Here is a 20029-nt window from a genome sequence, read left to right on the forward strand (position 1 = left end):
AATTACTGCATGATTGTGGGATGGTGTCATATAGTGATGCCAAGCACATGTTCAGCTCAGTGTATTTTTGTTGGATTTATGAGCAAATGTGCATCATCCCCTGAATATTTCTTATTTTCTATGGGAAATTTGACTGCTTCACATGATGCAGACACAGTGACGTGGGGGAGCATAAAATACTCTCCAGTTATTTGTGGGATAGCGTCATATAGTGATGCCAAGCACATGCTCAGTTTAACATAGTTTTGTTGGGTTGATGAGGAAATGTGCATCATCCCTTTGATATTTTTTTATTTTCTATTGGAAATTTGAGTTTGCTTCACATGACACAGACACAGTGACATGGGGGAGTTTACAATATAGGGGATATCACCAAGCAGCTACTTTTCCCTTTCCCTCAGTGCCCCAATTATCCTACCTGAGCCCTGAGTAGTGACCAGGTCAGTCTTTGCCAGAAAATCGTGTTTCACAATTACTGACCTCTTTACATTTTGCGGGAAAACAAATTTGTAAGATGATGTGGGGCCCAGGCAAACAAATGAGAAAATATCGGTGTGGGTCAAAGCTGCAGGTTTCACTCCCAGACCCAGATCTGAACTTCCCCAATGTTCATAGTGCTGAGTGGTTCATTATTCCAAGTTGGGCCACAGAAGTGGAGTCAGTATATGATAGGTGCAGTATGTGAATGTGATTGATAGCTGAAAGGTGCTGATGGCTGCCATCAGGGAGTAAGTCTAAGACAATCAGAGACCTCATGAAAGCCAATGGCAGTGTGAAGTCTCTTTTAGGCTCAGCAGATGGAGGAATCAAGATCCTTTATGTAGTTAAAACAGCTGCAGATAGTGGATCCTACTGCCAAAGGCACTGGGCACCTGGGCAGGGCAGAGCTAAGCCAGGGGTTTCCATTGTTGCCAATGCAGGGGCCAGGATACTGGCATCAGACTGTGTTTGTTGGAGGGAGACACCAGTAGAAGGAGTCGTGACCGGGATCTTGGAAGCAGAAAAGAAACTAAGCCAGTTGGAGCTCTCTGGAGGGGCAGGCTGGGGGATTTCTGAGCAAGGAAATTGCCGGCTGTTGTTAGTTTCTACTGTGTGCAGGGAAACAGAACTGTGTGTGCACTTAGCTAGAGCAGTGTTACAGCCTTGGGTCCTGCCATGAGTGAACATCACTGAGTTAACACCACTGAAAAAAAGCCCCTTTTTTCTTAGTGCAGACCAGGCCCCGTGGGTTGGCTGTGGGACTGCACTGAAGTGAGTCATACTTGAATAAACGCCCCTGAGGATTGCAGGAAAGTGGTGTTTTGTATTTGCTTGGCATTAAAGGAGCAGGATGGTCTGGGCACATACTGGTGTGAACTGCGCTGTTCTCTGAGCTCCATGGAGGCTCGATAAACACGGTGTCCCCTGCTCAGCCATTCACTGCTGAGCCAGCCCGTTCCAGGGGTCACAGTGGAACTCTGCATGTAGCTGTAACTCATGGGCATTGTAATGATGCCCGTACTTGCTCCCAGTCTCAGGGTCAATCCTGTGTCTTCACACCCTGTCATGTAGACCAATTCTCCCAGCCAATATCCCAGGACTGTGTGACAGGCAGTGAACCATGCTCACAGTTCCTGTGACCTGCCTCTCTCCCAGCAGCCAGCTTTGCCTCTCCACATCCCCAGAGAGACAAAAAACTCTAGAGACAACTGGGGGCAGGGGGTTGAACTCAGATCTTGCTACTGGGAGAAAAGCCAATGGTGGGGAGTGGGGGCAGAGTCTGCTGCTCATCTGGGGAAGGAGCAACCTGTACATGCAGGGCAGAGAGGCCAGGTAGAAAGGGGTGAAGAGCCTAGGGGATGCAGGTGGGAAGAGAGAACAATGGAAGAGGGAAATGTGTGGGGCAGGTGGGGAGAGGAAGCTCCGGTAGAGAGCACAAGGATGTAATGCCAAGCGCCACAGAACAAAAATTACAAGGTTATCAAAAACATCCAGTCATGTTACTCAGTCTGTCTTTGGACTTTTGAACTCCCCTCTGCATCTCTGCCAGAGAGGGGGTGAGAATCCCAGGCTGAAAAGTCATCGTTCAATGCACCCAAATTGTATGACTCTCCCTGGCTGCTCAGCTGGAGACTGCGCTTCCCTCCCTTCACCCCTGAGACGGGAACTGCCGTCCATTGCCCAGCACTGCCTTCGCTCTCCCCTCCTGGTTCAGTTCCTCTGACATACGAAGGGGTGGCTGGGAAATAGCCACTGAGCTAATTCATGCAGCGTGGTTCCCACTCACACCCAGAACTTCTGTTACTGTTCAGGGTTGAATTACAGATACTGGAGACCTTCACACTGACATCAACAATTCACATCAGCTATAATGTCACCGTAACACAACGGGTTTGGTTTAGCCATTTGCAAATAGTAACACTTCCCTGGCTTCCCCCACTCCACCCCACCCCTGCAACTTCTCTGTCTCAGGGTACGTCTACACTACGGGACTATTCCGAATTTGCATAAACCGGTTTTGTAAAACAGATTTTATAAAATCGAGTGTGTGCGGCCACACTAAACACATTAAATCGGTGGTGTGCGTCCACGGTCCGAGGCTAGCGTCGATTTCTGGAGCATTGCACTGTGGGTAGCTACGCCGTAGCTATCCCATAGTTCCCGCAGCCTCCCCCGCCCCTTTGAATTTCCGGGTTGAGATCCCAGTGCCTGATGCGGCAAAAATCATTGTCGCGGGTGGTTCTGGGTAAATGTCGTCAGTCACTCCTTCCGCTGGGAAAGCAACGGCAGACAAGCATTTCATGCCTTTTTTCCCTGGATTGCCCTGGAAGATGCCATAGCATGGCAATCATGGAGCCCTTTTTGCCTTTTGTGACTGTCACCGTATGTGTACTAGATGCCGCTCACAGAGGCAATTCAGCAGCGCTACACAGCAGCATGCTTTTGCTTTTGCATGATAGCAGAGATGGTTATCAGCCATATTGTACCATCTACCATACCATAAATTGGTAATAAGATGATTGTGGCTACCAGTCCTTTTGCACTGTTCCATTTGCTGCTGTCATAAGTGCCCCTGGCTGCTCTTAGCCAGGGGCGCAAAAGCCAAAATTGGGAATGACTCCCTGAGTCAATCCCTCCTTTTTGGTATCTAAAAATAGAATCAGTCCTGCCTAGAATATGGGCAAGTGTACTAGAGAACCACTGTATCAGAGAGCGCAGCTGCTCTGTGTCAGATCCTGCAGAAATTATGAGCTGTATTCTATTCACAGGGGGTGCTCCTGCAACAACCCCACCTGTTGACTCCGTTCTTCCCTCAGCCTTCCTGGGCTACCGTAGCATTGTCCCCCCACTTGTGTGATGAAGTAATAAAGATTGCAGGAATAAGACACAGTGATTTGTTAGTGAGATATGAGTGGAAGGCAGCCTCCAGCTGCTATAATAGTCCAGACAGGACAGTAAGGAGTGTGTAGGAGAAGAGCCCAGCATCCCTCTGCTAGTTCAGGGGCACTTGAATCTTTTCTTTACACATGAAGGGTGGGGGCTGATGGAGCTCAGCCCCCTGTTTCTATGATGACGATGGTTATCAGCCATATTGCACCATCTACCAGGAAAAATTAGGACCAGGCGCCCTTGATCAACCTAACAGATGCTGGTCATCATGGTTACCAGTCCTTTTGCACTGCCCCATGTGCCAATAGGCTGATGACGAGGACGGATACCAGTCATATTGTACCATCAGTCAGCCATAGCGTGGGGGGAGCAAGGATGTTGGTGTTCAGTGCTGCACCATCGCGTCTATCTGCAGCATTCAGTAAAGATAGGGTGACATGTAAAAGAGTCAAGAGAGGATTGATTTCCCTTTCACTTCTGGGGGGGGGAGTGGGGGTGCGTAAATTGCCGAGCTATGCCCTGACCCACCGCGGACACTGTTTTTGACCCTAGAAGCATTTGGAGCTCAGCCAAGAATGCAAATGCTTTTCAGAGACTGCAGGAACTGTGGGATAGCTTGAGTCCTCCAGTCCATGAGCGTCCATTTGATTCTTTGGCTTTCCGTTAGGCTTGTCACGCAGCAGTGCGCTGAGTCCCTGCTATGGCATCTGTCTGGAGATATTTAAAAAATGATTTTGAATGTCGTCTTCTGTAACGGAGCGCTGATAGAACAGATTTGCCTGCCCTTACAGCGATCACTGATTAACTGCATCACCACCCATGCTGACCAGAGCTCCACGCTGGGTAAACAGGAAATATTCAAAAGTTCGCGGGGCTTTTCCTGTCTACCTGGCCACTGCATCCGAGTTCAGAATGCTGTCCAGAGCGGTCACTGGTGCACTGTGGGATACCGCCCGGAGGCCAATACCGTCGATCAGCGGCCACACTAACCCTAATCCGATATGGTAATACCGATACTAGCGTTACTCCTCTCATTAGGGAGGAGTACAGAAACCGGTTTAAAGAGCCATTAAAATCGATATAAGGTGCCTCCTAGTGTGGACGGTTGTGGCGTTAAATCGGTTTTATGCTCCTAAAACCAGTTTAAACGCGTAGTGTAGACCAGGCTTCAGACTGAAGAACATCCCACAATCTAGAGGCCCCTCCTCTTCCTTTGCCTCCCTCCAGCCTCCTGTTCCAGACCCCCTCCTCCCCTCTCCACCCTCCCTCCTGCCCCCTACTCCAGTCGTTATTCCTCACCCCACTACTCCCTCATGCCCCTCTGCTCCAGACCCCCTCCTCCCTGCCCCTCCATTCCCCTCACCTCCCTCCTTCCTGCCTCCTTCTCCAGACCCCTCAGCCAATTGTCCCTGTTTCCCAACTCTAGACCCCCTCCTCTCCCTGTCTTCTGACACAACTTTCTAGCCCCCTTCCTTCACCTGGTCCCCTGCTCCAGACCCCCACCTATCTGCCCCTCCACACTCCTTGCCTCCCTCCTTCCTGCTTCCTTCTCCAGCCCCCTCAGCCCCCTCCACAGATCTCACTCCTCCCCTACTCCAGACCCCCGCCTCCTCCTGACCCAACTTTTCAGAACCCTCCCTTCCCCTGGTCCCCTGCTCCAGACCCTCCACCCTCCACTTTATACTCCTCCTTTCTGCCACACAGCACCTGCACCCCATTCCCCTAAAAACTTCTGAATCTGCCTCCTGCCCCACAGTGCCCTTCTCCCCTCACTCTCCCCATCCTCCTTGCACAGGGTCTCTGCTTCCCATCACAGTCCGTGGGTCCTGTCCAGTCCCTTGAGCCATTCAGGGGAAGCCATGTTCCCTGTGGGCTTCAGTCTCATTGAAAACAGTGGGAAGTGGCAGCCAGTTTTATTCAGGGTGGCCTCACTCCCACATGTGGACATACTGTAGGGAGATGGTGGAATCTCGCTGGCTTCAGTCCCAGTGACAGTGACAGGAGATGGCGCCATTTGGAATAAGGGAAACTCTGTGAGTTGGTGTCCTTCATCGTGTTCTCACGAGACAGGTAAAAACACCCCAAATCACCAGAGTGGGGATAAAGTGGCGAGAGCTGCAGCACTGACAGCCCCGAGTGTGAGGCCCTGAGATGGGATCAGGTGGCGCCATGAGGCAGCTCTGGGCGTGTCCCAGTCTCCTGACTCTGGGCGCGGATCCCCTGCTGCCGGGCGCAGCCTCTGCTGTGATAACGCTGGGGAGGGGGCTCCCTGCTCGCTCTGACCCTGCTCTGTGTCTCTCTTTGAAGGTGCTGATGAGCTGAGGCTGGCGGATGGAGGCAGCCCCTGTGCCGGGAGAGTGGAGGTTAAACACCAGGATCAGTGGGGGACAGTGTGTCAGTTTGGCTGGGACATGGCAGATGCTGGAGTTGTCTGTAAGCAGCTGGGATGTGGAGCTGCTGTCAGTGCCCCAGATCGGGCTTATTTTGGAGAAGGATCTGGACCGACTTGGCTGTATCGAGTTAATTGTGGTGGTGACGAGTCAGCTCTCTGGAACTGCAGTCATTATGGATGGGGTGCACGCCAGTGCGCTCATTCTTATGACACTGGAGTGATCTGCTCAGGTAAGAACTCGGCCAATCTGCCCCCGTAGGAAACTCCCCATGAGGGAGAAGGGACTGAACCCAAAGTTTGTGACATTCCTGGTGACTCAGAACTGGACTGTGCCCTGCACTGGGGTCAGGTGGAGCTGACCAGTCTCTCCCTGAGCTCCCCTGGGCAGACTGGGCATGAGCAGGCTGTGCCATCCTCTGGGCCTCTAGCAGGGGCAGCTGGGGCAGTTGTTGTGGGGTGGGTGACCCCATTAGCAGGTCTGTGCTGGTAGGTGCCTGTGTGCAGCAGCTCAGTGTCTCCCTGGGGCAGCGGCAGCAGCTGTGACCTGCCTGTGGCTGCTGGAGCTGGGACAGGAGTCGGGGGCGAGTGCTGTGGAGCTTTCCCCAGAGTTCCCTGAGGCAGCAGGGGAGGAGCCCTGAGCCTGACCATGGCAAGGGGGAGGGGCCAAAACAGCTGGGTCAGGTGCAGGGGGCAAAAACTGGCTTCACTGTGCCACACGGCTTCTTCCTTCCCTGAATCCCCCCGCAGGGTCTGGCAGGAAAGTGCCACAGGGTGCGTAGCTCTTTGCTCCACAGCCCACCTGGCTGCCTTCCCATGCAGGGTGGGCTAGATTTACCCCCCAGCACAATGTCACTGTGATACACCTGGATCCCTCTGCACTCTGCATTTGGGAAATAAATGTGTCTGCATAACCTGGCTTCATCAAAGCTTGTGCAAGAAAAATGCCTGGGCACATGGGGTTGCACAGAGTGACTAATGCACTGATAGAAACAGCCCCTGACAGGTAATACTTAGGGTAGGAACATGGATCACTACAGCTGGCTGAACAGTGATAATGCCTCTTTGTTCTGATTAGCTCAGTTTGCACCTCTCTGCTAGTCACTGTGTCTCCCTCTCGCCCCCTGCCACTCACTCACTATCCTCATTGTAGGATCTCCAGAAACTGTGTGTGGGGGGGGGGGAGTTCACCCCAGCTCTGTGCCCTCTCAGCCCCAGCTGTGTCAGCACAAAGGGGCCATGGTCACCATAAGCCCCGCCCCTTCCCTCAGAACTATACCTGGTACAGTGGGGGTGTAATGGGGCAGTGACCCTGCTCCTGCCCTGAAGGGCTTAAAACAGCCCTGGGAGAGGGCTGTGGTAGGGGAATACCTGGGCTGATTGGGGAAGTAATCACAGCTGGGCCATGCCCCAATCAGGCTGCAGCTGGTCCTTATAAGAGGGCAGTGGCCCAGGGAGCAGTCAGTCTCTCTCTGCTTTGGTCGGGGGGGGGGGGGGGCTGGCTTCTAGGAAGCTCAGGGTGCCTAGAGTGAGGCAAGGGCCGCCCAGAGAATTCCGGGGGCCCGGGGTCTTCGGCAGCGGGGGGCCCCCGCTCAGGGGCGGCTCTAGACCCCAGCGCGCCGAAGACCTGGGGGGCGGCATTTGGCTCCGCTTGACCTGCCGCAGTCATGCCTGCGGGAGGTCCAGCCGAGCCGCGGGACGAGCGCCCCCTCCGCAGTCATGCCTGCGGCAGGTCCACTCGTCCCGGGCTCCGGTGGACCTGCCGCAGTCATGCCTGCGGGAGCTCAACCGGAGCCGCAGGGGCCCCAGAAAACACTCGTGGGGGCCCCTGCGGGACACGGGGCCTGGGGCAAATTGCCCCTCTTGCCCCCCCCTCTGGGCGGCCCTGGTGAGGCAGGGCTGGGGAGCAGCCAAAGGGGCTGGGGAGCTCCAGGCTGGCAACTCCCAGGCTGCAGAGCCTAGTTCAAGGCCCCATGGAGGTACTTAGTTGTACAGAAAGGCAGCAGATGCAAAACCCCCTTACCTGTGATGAGTGGCTTATACTGCAGTCTGCCCCAGGGAGCGGGGACTAGCTGGTGACTGGCAGTAGCCTATGAGCGAGACAAGGTGGGGATAGGGGTTCCCTGGGGAGGGGAGACCCTGAGACTAAGGGGTGTACTGCCAGGGGGCAGCATCCCAGTTAATGGGGCACTGGAGTCCTGGGAGAGAGACAGGGGCCAAGCAGCAGTGGGACACTGGCCTGCAGAGGGTGCTCCAAGGCTGGAAAATGAGCTAATTCCCAGGACACCAGCAGGAGGCGCAGCAGGGGTGAGTCTTACACCTGTACAGGGGGCCTCCTCAACAGGAGTAACCCCCAGTTCATGGAGGTGCATTTGTAACACTGACAGACCCTGGTCGTTAGTGGGCAGGATTGAACCTGGTACCTCTAAAGCTTAGTGCTATGGGTCTCTACTGCATGAGCTAAAAAATTACCAGCCTATTAACTAAAACTGTAGCAAACTTATCAATATCTAGGTGCCACTAAAGGGAGACAGAGCACCACACCCAGCAGGTATGGGTTACACATTGGCTCCCCTCTCAGTCCCTGTGCCAGGTTCAGCACTGGTGCAAGGAGCTACCGGGGCCGAGGGTCTCTTTCTGGGCTTGATTCTGGGTTTCCCACGTAAAGTGAGTCCTGCAGCTGCAGTCTCTCAACTGACCCTGGTGTAACTGACTGAGCTGCACCATCCTTATTGCTACTGTTTCTATACCAGAAATGCACAATTGCAGAGAGGAGCTCATTCGCATAATGGGAGGCGCCAAAAGCAGGAGCCTAGCAGTCACACCCCCATTCCCTGCTAGGCGTGTGTGTGTGTGTGTGTGTGATTTCTGCCATGGTTTCCCAGCCCTGCTCGGTCACATGGTGCAGCCCGGCCCCCCTCCCTGCGTGGTAGACGGGGCGGCTCCAGACCTCAGCGCGACAAGCGCGTGCTTGGGGAGGCATGCTGCGGGGGGCGCTCTGCCGGTCGCCAGGAGGGCGGCAGGCGGCTCCGGTGGACCTCCCTCCAGCCATCCCACTCCAGTTACCTGGTTTTGATGATGTAACTCATCTTGGTACCAAAGTGACCAATGAGCCACATAAATTGTGTCCCTTCACGTTTAGTACTGAAAATTATTTACCTCAGAAATAAAGAATCGTTGTCCTGAGGTTACAGAGCCATTTACGCTAAAGGAAAAAATTCCTCAGCACTTTAAGTTTCCTGCATAACTGCTCAGTGTGTGTCCTTCATTTTGAGTCTTTATCACATATTGGCACCAAACTTGGGCCTTGTCAGGTGTCACAGATCTACAGGATCTGTGCTATGCCCAAGCTTTTAAACAGTCCCTTGAAGGACACCTTCAGTGTGCCAGAACCCAATCGGTCACTCCCTTCCTTAAGATAGATCATGTGGCCTTAAGGCCTCCAAGACAGAGTCTCTGTGCTCCAGCACTTCTGTTTCGCACCGTGAGCTCTGCGCAGTGAGTCCAACAGAGATAGACCCCTGCTCTGAGACTTATACTCATCAGGGACCAATGCACCTCAGCAAGTATCTGCAGTGACTCCAGGCAGCCTTTTCAAAACACAGCAGGGTTTATTAGTCAACTGGAACACAGCATCAGGAAGTCCTACGGTTAGGGTTATCATATGTCTGGTTTTCCTGGACATAAACTCTTTTTTTGTTTGCTGATCTCTGTCTGGGCAGATTTTCCAAATAAGAGAAAATGTCCAGGATTTTTCCAGATGTTGCAGCTCAGAAAGAGCCATCTCCACACCCTGATTGGTCCCTCCCCAGGGCATTCGCATCTGCCGTGTCCTGCTAGCCCCACCCCAGCCTGGCCCACCAAGTAAGCGGAGCCACCAAGCACCTGTTGGCCTGGCCGCCAGCCCCACCACGGGGCCTCAGAACCCAGTCAGGAGTCGTGAGAGGGCCAGGCCCCAGCTCCCAGCCCAGGGAAGGGGGAGAAGCCTGCAGGGAGACCTTGACTGATGGGCTGGCTCTGCTGACCAGGCATGCACCAGCTGGCAGGAAATGTGACACTGACCCCACCTCGAGAGTGAGGCTGCAGGTACCCTCTCTGGCATCCCCCAAATACTCCCTCCCAGTACACACACATCCCTCCAGCATCCCCCAAATACTCCCTCCCAGTACATACACATCCCTCCAGCATCCCCCAAATACTCCCTCCCAATACATACACATCCCTTCAGCATCCCCCAAAGACTCCCTCCCAGTACGCACACACCCCTCCAGCATCCCCCAAATACTCCCTAACAGTATGTACACACCCCTCCAGCATTCCCCAAATATCCCCTCCAGCAATCCCCAACTGTAACCCCTCTCCATATTGGGTCACAGAAGGGCTACCATGAGCCATGCTGCTGTGGACCCATCTTGGTTTCTTCTCTCTTTCTCTCTCTCTTTGACTCTCAGTCCCATATGAGCTCCCATGTCTCTCCAAAGGCCAGTTCTTATCCTAGACTCCTGTCACTGCTCGGTCCATTGTCCTCCTCCTGCCGATTAAGGCCAATTATCCATATTGCAGCAAAGCAAACACATCACAGTTCCCACAGTCTACATGCCAAGCAGCAATCTTGTACCTACAGGGCAGTACCAGGAGGGGAGCATGAAAATGGACATGCCCCAGGGGAGAACAGCAGAGAGGCCAGCACAGAGCATGGCCTTGTTAAATGCTGTGATTGAGTAGGGCCCCTGTTCACCAGCTTTGCACGTACAACACCCACTTACACCAAATTTGCCCAGGCTTGCACTGGAGATTATGTACAATATAGATTTTGCTGACCACTCCCTTTCTTGCTGAGCCACTGTCCAAATTCTCTTTTGGAGCCTGCCTCTTGTCTCACCGAGCCAGCGGGTCTAGTTGCAGTTACAATGACTTCATTCAGCCAACCGTCACCTCAGAGGTGGCAAATGGATGCAGTGCACTAGTGGTGATGGTAAAGGCCCACTTTACACCAGTGCAGCTGCCTACACACAGCGCTATGGAGACCTGAGCCCTCTGTGTGCACATAGCCCTGCACTCACTGCTAGAGTTAAACATTTCTCACACTGGTGCCCTATTAATTGTCACTGGTGCTCTACGAGTCCCACCCAAAACAGGAGGCCGTTGTTCATTCACTGCAATGAAGGCCAGACTCTCCTTACTGCCTGTGCACAGACAGCTCCGCATGTCAGAGACTGTGGAGTTAAGTTAAAATTCACTGACAGAAAGCTTCATTTACACAGAGTGCATGTTGCCCAGAGGTATCTCATGCCCTTCTAGGACATCGAGTTGGGCCAAACTCAAACCGCTGAAAACCAGGCAATAGACAGTTATGGTAAATGCCAAGTCAGCCTTAACTCTGCCCCCTGGAGCTGGAACTAGCCACTGGCACTGGGAATTATTTGCATGTGCTCCAGCTGCAGTCACTGTGTTAGGTGTAGCTGTACTGAATGGTGGAGGCATGAGTGGGAGCACTTTGGCAGAGCTGACTGTGATATGAGGAGGTCTGGGACTAAGCCCCACCATGTGATGAAAGGGAAGAGGTGCCTGACTACCCTGGGGATCCCATATACCTCATTTCAGTGCTGTGTTCTGTAGAGTGTGTCAGTGGCAGAGCACAGAAATCTTCTTGCCATGGGGATTGCAGCAGTGAGGTGGGAGATGGAAGCAGTCTGTGTGTTTAATGATGGTGAAAGGACAGTGTTAGCTGGAACCCTGTGAGTGCGGGTGAAGGGGTTGTGAGAGGGGGCAAAGGGGTTGTACAATGTAACAAGTGTGGGGTTGTTTCTGACTGGGGAATAGGGTCAGTGTTTGCAGGGCACTGGCCACTGAGGACCCTCCTCTGTGACTGTTAAATGTTTTCATTTTTTTGTGTGCAGATGCTCCAGTGCCAGGCCTTTCCTTTCCTTTGGAATGGCTCCTATTTTACAGTTTGTTTTCTGAATGTGGGTCAGTGTCATGGAGGGTCTCAGCCCAGCTGTGGGACCCATGGCTAGGGGGTGGAGGCTTATCTGGGACGAATCGCTGATCCAGCCAGGAGTTTGCCTGCTCTGCAGCAGGGCTGGCTCTAGGATTTTTGCCACCCCCAAGCAAAAAAAAATTTGGCTGCCCCCCACCCCAGCCCTGGGCTCTCCCCCACAAACATGATCACCTCGTTCACCATAGCAATCCTCGTTTACACTTGCAGTGGTGATCAAACTGTTTCTCCTATTTTTATTTCACTTTAGTATAAATCTCGCCCTCCCCACCTCCCAAAATCCCATCTTTAGTGCTCCAAATGCACATGGAAGGCATAGGGACTAACCCTCAAACCTTCTACCTGGAAAGGGATGGGGATCTAGTAAAGAGGGTTCAGGCAGAGGAGCGGGTGTGGGGGCGCTTGGGGGCTCTACACTGGCAGAGAAGCTGGGTGTGTTGTACTCACGCAGGAGGGTGGAGGAGGAGAGGGAGGTATCAGGAGGGTTGCAAGAGAAGAGGTGCAGGGGAAGGGAGGAGTTGCGGGAGGAGAGGGCTGGGGGAAGGTACAAGGGGAAGGAGCAATGTGGGGAGGTACAAGTGAAGAAGCTGAGGAGCTTGATGGGGGTTGCAAGGGCTGAGAGGGGCAGGTGCTGACAGCTGCTTCCCCAGCCCCGTGCAGGCAGAGCCGAGAGGACGGACACTCACCCCAGGTGCCCAAGCCGCATGGGTTCCCCGGGGGGCAGTATCCCCCGCTGCCCCGCTCGGAGCCGGGCTCTGCATCTCCCCGCCCAGGGCTGGCAGCAGGGGCTGAGGAGGGGGAGGTGCGCGGCGAGCTGGGTCCGGGGGCAGAAGGGGGTGGTGGCAGCTCCCTGGCAGCTCGGGCTGCCCAGCCACTCGCCCTGTCAGCGCGCGAGCCGGGATCTGCGCCCCCTGCCCAGCCCGGCGGCGCCCTGCACAGCCAACTCGGGCGGGGAAATGCCGCCCTGCCCTGGGGAGACCCAGAGCGGCAGGGGTGGTGGCAGCAGGGCCCCTCCTCCCCCCCTGCATCCCGGGCCCCACTTCCCCCCCCCCAGCTACTGACACCCAGGCAATGAGCAGCATCCCCCGGAGCTCAGCCCCTCTCACCACCCCAGCCCGGTCCCGGCTCCGGGGGATGGTGCTCGGGCTCCCCAGCGGCAGGGCAGCCTGAACCGCGGTCCAGCCTGTGCGACTCAGGCTGCCGTGAGCACCATCTAGCGACTGAAACCAGAACTGCAGTGCCAGTTCCAGCTCAGCCTGAAAGCCTCAGCTGACAGGGAACATCTTGGTTCAGGGCCGGCTCCCAGCTTTTTGCTCCACAAGAGAAAAAAGGGGAAGGGGGCTGGAATGCCACCCCTTGGAAAGTGCCACCTCAAGCACATGCTTTGAGCGCTGGTGCCTAGAGCCGGCCCTGCTCTGCAGGGTGGAAGATTTCTTGTTGATGCAGTTGTTCGTCAGGGCAGTAGTGATGCTGGTGCTGTGGGCCTGAGGCTCCCAGTTGCCACTTTTGAGGGAAAATATTTGGGAAACTTAGTCATGGTCATAGAAACATTTAATGAAAATCATTGAATTAGTGAATTTGCCTGTTTGCAAATAATGTGTCTGGTTGTTTATAACCATTAACTTCTGTTCAAAAAATTGTATATGAATTTACATTGGGATTACCAAAGAGGCTGATCGGAGTTCAGTGCCCAATTTGCTTTGACTTTCAATGAGACTTTGGCTCCTAAGTGCCCAAGGGCCAGGTTTTAAAAGATATGTAGGTGTCTATAAATGCAGATAGGTGCTCAGTGGGATTTTCAAATGTGCCTGGTGCTGAACTCCCAGGAGATTTGGAAAGTCCCAGTAGTTGCCTGTCTTCACTCCTAGGTGCCTGAATGTCCTTTAAATTCTGGCCCTGAGTCACTTTTGAAAATGACACGTAGGCTCCTAAGTCACTGAGGCACATCTGAAGTGTTTACCCTTAGGTTAAAATCCAGACTCAGGCACCCAGCCAGAGTAGCTTGGAAGATACACAGAGGGAAGGGTGTTTATGGAGCCCCTTTCCCATCCTCATAGGGTGACCAGGCAATGGGTTGATCATCCTGACTCCCTGATACCCTTTAGATCTGGTGTAGCATAGAGGGCTCAGCCAAAAGAATATCTCAGCCTTACCCGGCACAAGGATATCATATTATGGAGGAATTTCCTGGGACTCCATAATTAACGTTATAACTACGGGTCCATTATAAGTTTTATTTTTAACTCTTCTCTTTTTAACAGTTAGTAGGAGTAATAAATTCCTATGCAAACAGTACAAGGAAGAGTAGAATATTTTTCTTGGAATTTCTAATGTTTTAGCAGCTCCCCTGGCAATGGGAGCTAAACGTAAGTGTTTAATCTTAACCCTCTCTGGATTGTGAGTGTTTCTATGCAAAATCTCAACATCCTCTTAACATGGGGGAGGTGAAGGGCAGGGCATGAAATGCAATTTCCTAGCATTGTTAAAAAATAAAGATGACGGGCAGGACTTTTATTAAAATGAGCTTAATTTCCAGGACTTTGAAATTCTACACAAAACGGACTGGCCCTCTCCGATGTAAATACTCTAGCAACAACAGATGCAGCCTAGACTACACTAGTTGTGCATTCACTGTGCCACTGATTTTGAGTTCCCTCCACCAGTAGCACTACAGTTCCCATGCAACAGTCTGTGCACAGTATCCTCTGTGTTTTTTGGCCCTCACCTCAGGACCTGAGGGGAAGAAAGATTTCCCCTCAGGTCCTGATTTCGGAGGAAGGATAGAAAGAGACGGGGCATTGGGGAAGGGGTGGGGTGGGGACGGGACTGGGGGCGGAGCAGGAGTTGAGCACCCCCTGGGACAATTGGAAGCTGGCACCTGTGCCTGGATTACTATAACAGTCTTACCATGATTCACAGACAGTGCCCTTAGACCAGTGATTGGCAACCTGCAGCCTGCAGGCCGCATGTGGCCCGTCAGAGTAATCAGCTGCCAGGCCGCCAGACAGTTTGTTTACATTTGCACGGCCACCCACTGCTCCCAGTGGCCACTGTCTATAATTCAAAATTGTAGCAGAGATGTAGTCATCTGCCAGTTTCCAAAAAGTCTGTCAGGACTACCCAGAATAACTCTGGGGAGCTCCATCTTTTCGTTCACTTATTCCACTCTGTTAGAATTCAGACAGTCAAGAGATGAAGGATCTTTCCCTGAATCCAGACTTACTTACAGCTTCTTCTCACAGAAAACAAACTGAGAGGGTCATTACCCACACGGACTCTTCCTTTGATGACAGAGAGTGAGGAATGCATTTAGAGTGTTTGCTTCCAATCATCACACACAATGACCCACTTGCTTGTGAACGTTCTTTATTTGCATTCCACAAGGCTTCTTTCTCATTTGATGGGTTATTTAGTTACTGTAAATGATTGCTATTGCATTATAACGGGATGCAGATAAGTGAGAACAATGCAAATAACATCCTGTTAGTTTTCTTGAAGATTAAACACTCTTATACATTTACACATTTAATAATCACAATGACCAATACTAATACACATGTGAATTAGCCAGGATGTGCATTTGTAAGCCTTCAATGAGACCTGGGGCTTTGGCATGAGCTGGCACCCAGTCTGCCAGCATCACAATCCGAGTGCAGGCTAATCTGTTCACCCCCGGCACTCTGTCCCAGGGAGACTGTCTTCCCCTATTGGGCCCAGGCAGTGCAGAAAGGAAACCACCTGAATTGATTGTAGAAGGGACAAGAATCAGATCGGGATGAGAGGAGGAGAGTAGATTGAGACAAGGAGCCTGTGGGGTGGCCGGGGGACAGACGGACATTCCGAGACTGGATACTGGTGGGAAGCGAGAAACTGGGACTGGGAGAGAAAGGGGGAGATGGGAACTGGCTGGGCAAGGAGACTGGGTCTGAGAGGAGGAACGGGAGGAGACTATTATTGGTTTGGCTAAGTAAATAGAACAAGAGTTGGGGGACAGAGACTGTGACTTGCTGAGCAAGGAGATTGGGAGCTGGGGGAGACTGGGACTGACTGGACAAGGAGTCTGGGACTGGGAGCCAATGGGGTGGAACTGGGGGTGGGTGAGGACAGACTGACCAGATCAGGGACCAGAGTGTGGGGAGAGTCTAAAACTAACTGGGCAACAAGACTGGAATAAGCAGTCAGGGTGGAGTGGGGGAGACTGAGAGCAGATCTACATGAACATGTGGCAAGCTGGGGTGCAAATCTACCCTGCACTGTCCTGCCAGGCACCGAGTGTCCATGTGGTCCATGCTGGCGGTCACTAACAGTTCCCTAGTGTGCTTTGATTTACTCCTGTTTCACAGCACTAGGGAAACGTTAGTGTCCAGCAGCAGGGTCCACACAGACACTCAGTGTGCAGCAGGCTAGTGTGAGGTAAATTTACACCCCAGTAATTTACATCCCGCTCTATCTGCTGGATATCTAGGCAGAGGAGGGGTGTTCATGTAAATACAGTTTGCTCTTGAAGTGTTTCCCATTCCCAGCTAGCTGTCAGGGGAGAACTCATTCAGACCATGCTTCTATCTGCAATTTTCTAGTATTGTTACAAAATAAAAAGGTGGGCCCGGCAGGAACTTTACAAAAATGAGCTTCATTGTCAGGACTTTGAAACTCTGCAGAAAACAGATCGACCTTTGCCACTGTAAATTCCCTAACCTGGTAAGAACAACTGCAATGCCTTGTGCTGCACACCTAGCAAGTGCACAGCAGGGAGTTCCTCTCCTCTGAGCCTCACCAGGAGGAGGGAGCTGCACACAAACAAAGGGGTATCAGAGCAAAAGTCCCTTCTGTGCAACTTTCTGTAAAACTGGGCCTGCATCTCAGCTGGAGCTGCACATTTGCAGTGGCAATGACGTTTGGGTTTGTAACAGGGCGCTTGAAGGGCTGGGCTGCCTAGTGATTGGTTCCCCTGACCTCCAGCCCCTTGTTTTCAAGGTCAATTTGCCTCAGTCTTTTAGGCAGTGGAGTAGGGAACCCAGGCCCTCGCTCTCTACCAGTTCCCAGCTCGGGGTCCTGCCTGCATCTCCCCCTGAATAGGGGAGGCCCCCCAGCAGGGAGTCTAAATCCCCTGCCCTGGGCTACTTCTTACCACTGTTCCTTTTGTTTCGGGCCTGGCCCCTCTAGTTCCGTTCGCTGGGTGGCTTGTACCCCACAGCGCCCTCTTGTGGATCTTGGATGAATCATAGAATCAGAGAATCTCAGGGTTGGAAGGGACCTCAGGAGGTCATTTAGTCCAACCCCCTGCTCAAAGCAGGACCAAACCCAACTAAATCATCCCAGCCAGGGCTTTGTCAAGCCTGACCTTAAAGACCTCTAAGGAAGGAGATTCCACCACCTCCCTAGGTAACCCATTCCAGTTCTTCACCACCCTACTAGTGAAAAAGTTTTTCCTAATATCCAACCTAAACCTCCCCCTCTGCAACTTGAGACCATTACTCCTTGTTCTGTCATCTTCTACCACTGAGAACAGTCAAGATCCATCCTCTTTGGAACCCCCTTTCAGGTAGTTGAAAGCAGCTATCAAATCCCCCCTCATTCTTCTCTTCTGCAGACTAAACAATCCCAGTTCCCTCAGCCTTGCCTCATAAGTCATGTGCTCCAGCCCCCTCATCATTTTTGTTGCCCTCCGCTGGACTCTCTCCAATTTATCCACATCCTTCTTGTAGTGTGGGGCCCAAAACTGGACACAGTACTCCAGATGAGACCTCACCAGTGCTGAGTAGAGGGGAATGATCACATCCCTCGATCTACTGGAAATGCCCCTACTTATACAACCCAAAATGCCATTAGCCTTCTTGGCAACAAGGGCACATTGTTGACTCATATTCAGCTTTTCGTCCACCGTAACCCCTAGGTCCTTTTCTGCAGAACTGCTGCCCAGCCATTCGGTCCCTAGTCTGTAGCAGTGCATGGGACTCTTCCGTCCTAAGTGCAGGACTCTGCACTTGTCCTTGTTGAACCTCATCATATTTCTTTTGGCCCAATCCTCTAATTTGTCTCGGTCCCTCTGTATCCTATCCCTACCCTCCAGCGTATCAACCAGTCCTCCCAGTTTAGTGTCATCTGCAAACTTGCTAAGGGTGCAGTCCACACCATCCTCCAGACCATTAATGAAGATATTGAATAAAACCAGCCCCAGCACTGACCCTTGGGGCACTCCACTTGATACCGGCTGCCAACTAGACATGGAACCATTGATCACTACCCATTGAGCCCGACCATCTAGCCAGTTTTCTATCCACCTTACCGTCCATTCATCCAGCCCAGACTTCTTTAACTTGCTGGCAAGAATACTGTGGGAGACTGTATCCAAAGCTTTGCTAAAGTCCAGAAATAGCACATCCACTGCTTTCCCCTCATTCACAGAGCCGGTTATTTCATCATAGAAGGCAATTAGATTAGTCAGGCATGACTTGCCCTTGGTGAATCCATGCTGACTGTTCCTGATCACTTTCCCCTCCTTTAAGTGGTTCAGAATTGATTCCTTGAGGACCTGTTCCATGATTTTTTCCAGGGACTGAGGTGAGACTGACTGGCCTGTAGTTCCCTGGATCTTCCTTCTTCCCTTTTTTTTTTTTTTTTTGCCCTTTCGTCCCAGCCTCCTTCAGGTGGGGCAGCCATAAATTTGGTGAGACTGAACCCCACAATATCTCTGGGCTTTTGGGACCCAGTTACCTCAGTTGCCGGAGGCTCCTAGTCTCCTCCACAGTCCCCCTTGGCTGGGGAGACAGCGCTTACTCACTGGTGGCTGCCTCGGCTGGCAGGCTAGTGACCTTTCCCCTCAGGTAGGGAGGCGGATAGCTCCTACCTCTTCACCAGTCAGCCCTCAGCTGAGCCAGGCTCTCTCCTTTTCTCCCACCCAGGCCTGGCATTGGCTGCAGGTACAGCAGGGTGGGGCTAGCTGGGCCCAAAGGCTCCTTTAACCCCTGCTGTGCTGGCAGGGTAGTTCCACATGGTTGGAGAGGAGGATGAGTCTTTTCATGGCCCTTAGAGTTATGTTCATTCTTGTCACTAATCCCTGTCTTCCCTGGATAGAGGTTCAGAGCCAGCTTGTGCAAAAAAATGCAGTGTGGACTGAAGGTCATTCTCAGTGTGTGTGACAATGACACAGTCATCAGCGTACTGAAGGTCAGTAATGGACACCCTGAGGACCTTAGACTTAAAACGGAAATGTCAAAGATTAATAAGCCGCCCCTCCTTTCTGCACTGAATAAATTTTGGAGGGCAGCCAAATCTGGGCAGCACCTTCCACAGGGCTTCGTGATTGACAGAGTCAAAGGCCTTTGTCAAATCAATGAAGGCCATGTACAGGTCCTGATTTTGCTCCTGAGGCTTTTTCTGGATTTGGTGGGCAACGAAGATCATGTTGGTTGTCTCTCAAGATGGTCTAAAACCACTGAGATTCTGGCAATATTTCCTCAGCAATGGGAAGTAATCGGTTTAAGAGGATACAGGCGAGAGTTTCCCCTGCTGTAGACAGCAAGGCAATGCCACAATAATTTCCACACTCCAACTTATTGCCTTTTGTAAAGATGGTAACAATGTTGGCATTTCTCAAGTCTTCCGGAATCTTCTCATTATAGCAAATGTGAAGAAAAATGAAGCTCCCAACAGCATAGCTCTGAGGATCATTGGAGCACACAAGCCACTTCATCACAACAAGGTGACGGTCCCCAAAGATGGGTTGCAGCAGTGGCAAGATGTGTACCAATAAAATTATGCTGAAATTTTGCTCCTGGCTGCTATGGGCCAGCAAGGCAACAGACACTAGAACTGAGATGAGGGAGACTGTTTCCACCTATTGGACCGAGGCAGTGTGGGGAGGAAGCTACTGGAATTGAACACAGGGTGAGAGGGGAAAGTAGATGAGGATAAGGATGCAGGGGGAATATTCTGAGCCTGGAGGCTGGTGGATGGAGAGAAACTGGGACTGGGAGAGAAAGCGGGAGATGGGGACTGGCTGGGCAAGGAGAATGGGACTCAGAGGAGAGGGAAAGAGACTAGGACTGGCTAAGCAGGGCGATCAGGACAGGGAGTGGGTGAGGAGAGACTGTGACTTGCTGAGCGAGGAGATTGGGAGCTGGGGAGACTGGGACTGACTGGGTGAGGAGTGTGGGACTGGGAACCAGTGGGGAGGAACTGGAGGTGGGTGAGGAACCAGGGTGTCGGGGGAGTCTAAGACTAACTGGGCGATGAGACTGGAATAAGCAGCCAGGGTGGGATCAGGGAGACTG

The 20029-nt window shown here is 52.4% G+C and overlaps 1 protein-coding gene across 1 annotated transcript in view; it reads left to right on the forward strand.

Annotated features, from left to right (window-relative positions):
* LOC120394383 (deleted in malignant brain tumors 1 protein-like) overlaps positions 1–20029 on the forward strand; it is a gene marked incomplete at its 3' end in the record, with an annotated part of 99292 nt that overhangs the window by 51700 nt on the left and 27563 nt on the right. Inside the window, exons 9-11 of the mRNA XM_039518615.1 lie at positions 5677–5991; positions 8352–8425; positions 15587–15611. Coding sequence (XP_039374549.1) covers positions 5677–5991; positions 8352–8425; positions 15587–15611 — 414 coding nt within the window. The remainder of the gene's footprint in view (positions 1–5676; positions 5992–8351; positions 8426–15586; positions 15612–20029) is intronic.

The sequence above is a fragment of the Mauremys reevesii genome, unplaced genomic scaffold (genome assembly GCF_016161935.1).
Source record: "Mauremys reevesii isolate NIE-2019 unplaced genomic scaffold, ASM1616193v1 Contig53, whole genome shotgun sequence".
NCBI classification, from domain to species: domain Eukaryota; kingdom Metazoa; phylum Chordata; order Testudines; family Geoemydidae; genus Mauremys; species Mauremys reevesii.